The 4,020-nt window shown below is 63.9% G+C and overlaps 1 protein-coding gene across 1 annotated transcript in view; it reads right to left on the reverse strand.

The window, feature by feature from the left end:
• The window catches only part of PRDM16 (PR/SET domain 16), a 317,846-nt gene that overhangs the window by 165,360 nt on the left and 148,466 nt on the right, over window positions 1-4,020 (reverse strand). The window contains exon 3 of the mRNA XM_023536991.1: window positions 2,403-2,453. Coding sequence (XP_023392759.1) covers window positions 2,403-2,453 — 51 coding nt within the window. The remainder of the gene's footprint in view (window positions 1-2,402; window positions 2,454-4,020) is intronic.

Below are 4,020 nucleotides of genomic sequence, written 5' to 3' on the forward strand. Positions count from 1 at the left end.
CCATCCTGTCACACTCGAGCGCCTTGAACGCGACAGCATCTAAGTCCAGCGGGAGCATGGGACAGTCTAGGGCTCGGGGGGCGGCGGAGTGCTGGGCAGAGCTGCCTCGGGGGGCGGGGTGAAGCCCCTCCAGGGAGCCCCTCAGACGGGAGCCGGCCGGAGTCAGGAGGCCTGCCCTGAGTCAGACCGCTGCCCAGGCGTCCGCAGGCCTCGTGCCCGACGCCCCGATGCTCGGGCTGTGGGGAGACGGACCCCTGCACCCCGCAGACAGGCCTGACACGGGCCTGAGTTCGAGAGGACGCCCACCCGTGCTAAGCTGGGCCCTTGTGAGCGGGGCCCTGGCCGGACGGCACCTCACACCCATCCCATGAGCCGCTCTCGAGAAGAAGGGTCTCTGGACCGGGGCGGCCCCGCTGCTTACAAAAGAAAAAGGCAAACTGGGCACCGGCCAGTCCAGGAGGACGGAGGGAGCCTGGGCCCTGGGCTCGTCCTGCCTGCTTGGTTCCGGTTCGAAAGCGTCCAGCACCGGCCTCCTCACTTCCTTTACTTTAGACTTGACCTCTGGCCTTCTGCCCTGACCCTTGTACCCAGCTGGAGGACCGACTGCCCATCTGGCCACAAACATACCGCCTCTCACTCCTGCCGGGTGCCCGGCTGCCGCAGGCGACACGCACGTTGCCCGCTCACTCCAGCAGCTGAGACTGGAGTGACACAGGTCCCTTCTCGACGGGCATGAAAACACCTCAGCCCTTCGCAGTGTGGGAGGGTCCCTCGTGGCCTTTGCTCCTTTCTGTCCTTTAAGAAAATACGGATTCATGTCCGGACGTAGGAAAAGAGCAAAGAACGCTGTCACGTCGAGGCCACTGGGCAGTGGGGCTGGGAGTGGACACCTCGTCCCAGCGTCCGCCCAGACAAAAGCATCCCGCAGGGCCAGACGCTGACCCTGAGTCATGGACACGAGCGAGGGAAAAAGGTCGCACTGTCAGGGGTTCCCCCAGGAGGTCACCGTGGGGTCAGAAAATGCCTCGCACTGCAACGTTTCCTCCAGAATCGACGTCTGTGGGGTTGAACCTGGTGAGACGGGCAGGTCCCCAGTCCTCCCAGACAACTCTGCCCAGGCAGCAGGTCCCCTGTCCCTTACCGATGGGTCCCCAAGACGGCGGGTCCCCATGTCCCACCTCGGATGGTGAACTCTGCCCAGACGTCTCAGCTCCAACCACCAAGCCAGGCACGGGGACAACCTAGTAAAGCTCGGCCGATCGTCCCACGTCGGGAGCGAGGGCGGGGCCTGACCGCCCTGAACGCCTGGTCCGTGCCGCTGACCCCGAGAGCCCAGGGCTGACGCGCCACCCCCGCCCTGTGCGTGCTCCCCGGCCCTGTCAGCACACGCGGAAACCGGCACGCACGGACACCGGCACACGCGGACATGCGGCACCACGCGGACACCGGCACACGCGGACACCGGCACACGCGGACACCGACGCAGACACCGGCACGCGCGGACACCGGCACACGCGGACACCGGCACACGCGGACATGCGGCACCATGCAGACACCGGCTCCCTCCTCTTTGTCTGGAAGGCGCTGGGAAGCAGAGAGGCTGAGAGAGAGGACCTGCTTTACTGCCACCGAACACCCATGTGTGTTCACGTGTGTGCATGCATGTTACCGTGCATGTTTGTGTGTCTGTGATTGTGCACGTGTGTACGCACATGTACGTGCTCATGGATGACCCCGATCGATGGAGACCGGGCTCTGTCCGATGATCGGCTCAGATTTGGGAGGCGACGCCTGGTCTGATCCCTTCTGCCAGCCATCGGCCCGCAGCGTGTGGACGTGGGGACGTCCCGGCCCGTGCGTGCGAGCTTTGCACTGGGACGTGTGCGTTTCTCGGGCCTACTTCCGTCTCAGGATCCTTTAGAGCTGACGCCCGTCAGCCGTCTCTCGCCCGTCACCGCGGGCGGGGTGGCGGGCACTCTCTCTCGCCTGAGGGGCTGCGTGTCCCCCCGCCCCCCGTGCCCCAGCGCTCTTTGGAGGCTGAGTGCAGCGAAAGGCTCTGCCGAATCTGCAGCCAACTGTGCTTTTTCCCTCCCCACGCTCTCTTCCTGTGAGTATGCAGTGAGGAGAGTTAAATAAACACAGCCCGCGTTTATTTAGGTTGGTGCGTCGGGAGCACTCCTGCAGGCGCAGGGCCCTGCCCGGGTCTCAGGGGCCAGCGGGGCTCGGCGAGGTGACCCCACCTGCCCACACGACAAAGGCGATCCCGGCCCACTGACGCGCAGTGTCCGTCCCATGCGCGCGTGGGGCCGACATCACGACCGTTCGGGGACCACCCGGCCACGACGCGGGCGTCAGCGCAGGGCACGCGCGGGGCGCGGGAAGGCGCCGAGTGGCTCTCCTACCTTGGGGACGCGGCCCTCCTCCGACGGCGCGTCAGCATCGGTCAGCATTTGCTGCAAAGCAATGTCGAAAGGGGGCGTTAGTTCCTGGCAAAAGGCATCGTCAGGCCACGGCCGGCTGCCAGTTGTGGGGCAGAGTCCTCTGACACTGCGAGGGCGCCACCCTGGGGCTCCCCCATAATCTGAAAGTGCCCCGTGGAGGACTGGGGCCCTTTGTTCCACTGCCCCCACCACCAAGGAGCTCCCCCGATGTCGCCCGTCTGGAAAGCGCCCCCCGGCACCGTGTCGCTCACCCCAGCCCTTAGCAATGGGGTGGGGAACCGCACACGTGACTAGACGCCGTCCAGCTCCAGGCGTGTGACCGGCTCTCTCCTTGTTCTACCAGCAAGCAAGTCGAGTTGCCTGCATTCGGAGGTGGCCTTGCCCGTGGGCTGTGTGGCCTGGAGGGTGCCAGGGGGAGGCACCGTTTGGCCGCAGGGACACAGGCTTGGGACAGCGACCAGCCGACATGCCAGCCATTCCGGGTTTTTCTCCCAGGGTGGACGCGGAGCTTTTGTTGGCTCAGGCCCGGAGAGCTGTAGCGTTCTGCCTGGCGGGCGTCCCCTCTTAAAAACCACCGGGGCCCCCCCGGGAGGGGCGGCATTGCAGCGGCCGGTCCCCGAGCGCTTTCTAAGCGACGCAAACTGACAAATTCGCGGTGGACACGGGGTTTTCCCTTCTGGTTCGAAAGTGCCGTGCATAGACGCGTGTAGAAATTAGAACGTCATTTCCATAAGAATGGAAACCGAGATCGAAACTAACATTTGAAAAATAAAACGAGAAACGGTGTCAGATCCAGGGGTTTCATTTCTCCTCCCCTTAAAGTGACACCATTGCCTTTTCGAGTTCCAAGCGCGGAGTGGAGTTGCCTGCCGGTGCCCACGCGGGCCGGCGAGAGGCCTGGACCGCAGAGTTCCAAGACGCTGGCGAATTTGCCCGGGCTCAGCTGTAACAACAATGGTCGTATTTTTAAATGTTGAGAATTCTAACCAATTGGGGATTTTATGTTTCTTTTAATAGATTCTGAAATTGTGGTTTGGAAAGCGACGATAAGTGAAAAAAGAGAATTTGAAAAGGTGAACAGCGTGGCAGAGGCGCTGGGAAGGCCCCCGGCAGCATCGGCAGAGACCGGGCCGCCTGGCTCCCTGTCCCCGCGGGGCCTGGGCTGGACAGGCCCCCATGGGAGACCAGCCTCAGGGGCTGGGGGCTGCGTTGGGCCAGGGGGCAGGCCTGTCGCTCTGCCCTCTCGTCTGTCCGCTTTTCACTCCCGAGTCAGAGTCGAGAAGGCCGGCGAGGCCACGTCGGGCAGAGATAGGAGGCCGGAAGGACCTCAGACGAGCCTGCAGCTCCAGGAAAAAGGGCCAAGCTCGCCAAGGTCTGAGGCCAGAGAGGGCGATGCAGGACCACCTCAGGCCTCCAGGAGAGGGCTGGACCTCCGTCCTGCTACAGGCCGTCCAGGCCTGCAGCCAGACTTGGCCAGCCGGCAGGGACAGAGGCTTTTGTCAGTGTCGCCCAGAACGGGGGAGGCTCCTCGCTTGGGTCACAGGGTCCCTTGGCCTGGGCGGAGTTCTGTTGTCCTTAT

The sequence above is a fragment of the Pteropus vampyrus genome, unplaced genomic scaffold (genome assembly GCF_000151845.1).
Source record: "Pteropus vampyrus isolate Shadow unplaced genomic scaffold, Pvam_2.0 Scaffold176, whole genome shotgun sequence".
Classification (NCBI taxonomy): Eukaryota; Metazoa; Chordata; class Mammalia; order Chiroptera; family Pteropodidae; genus Pteropus; species Pteropus vampyrus.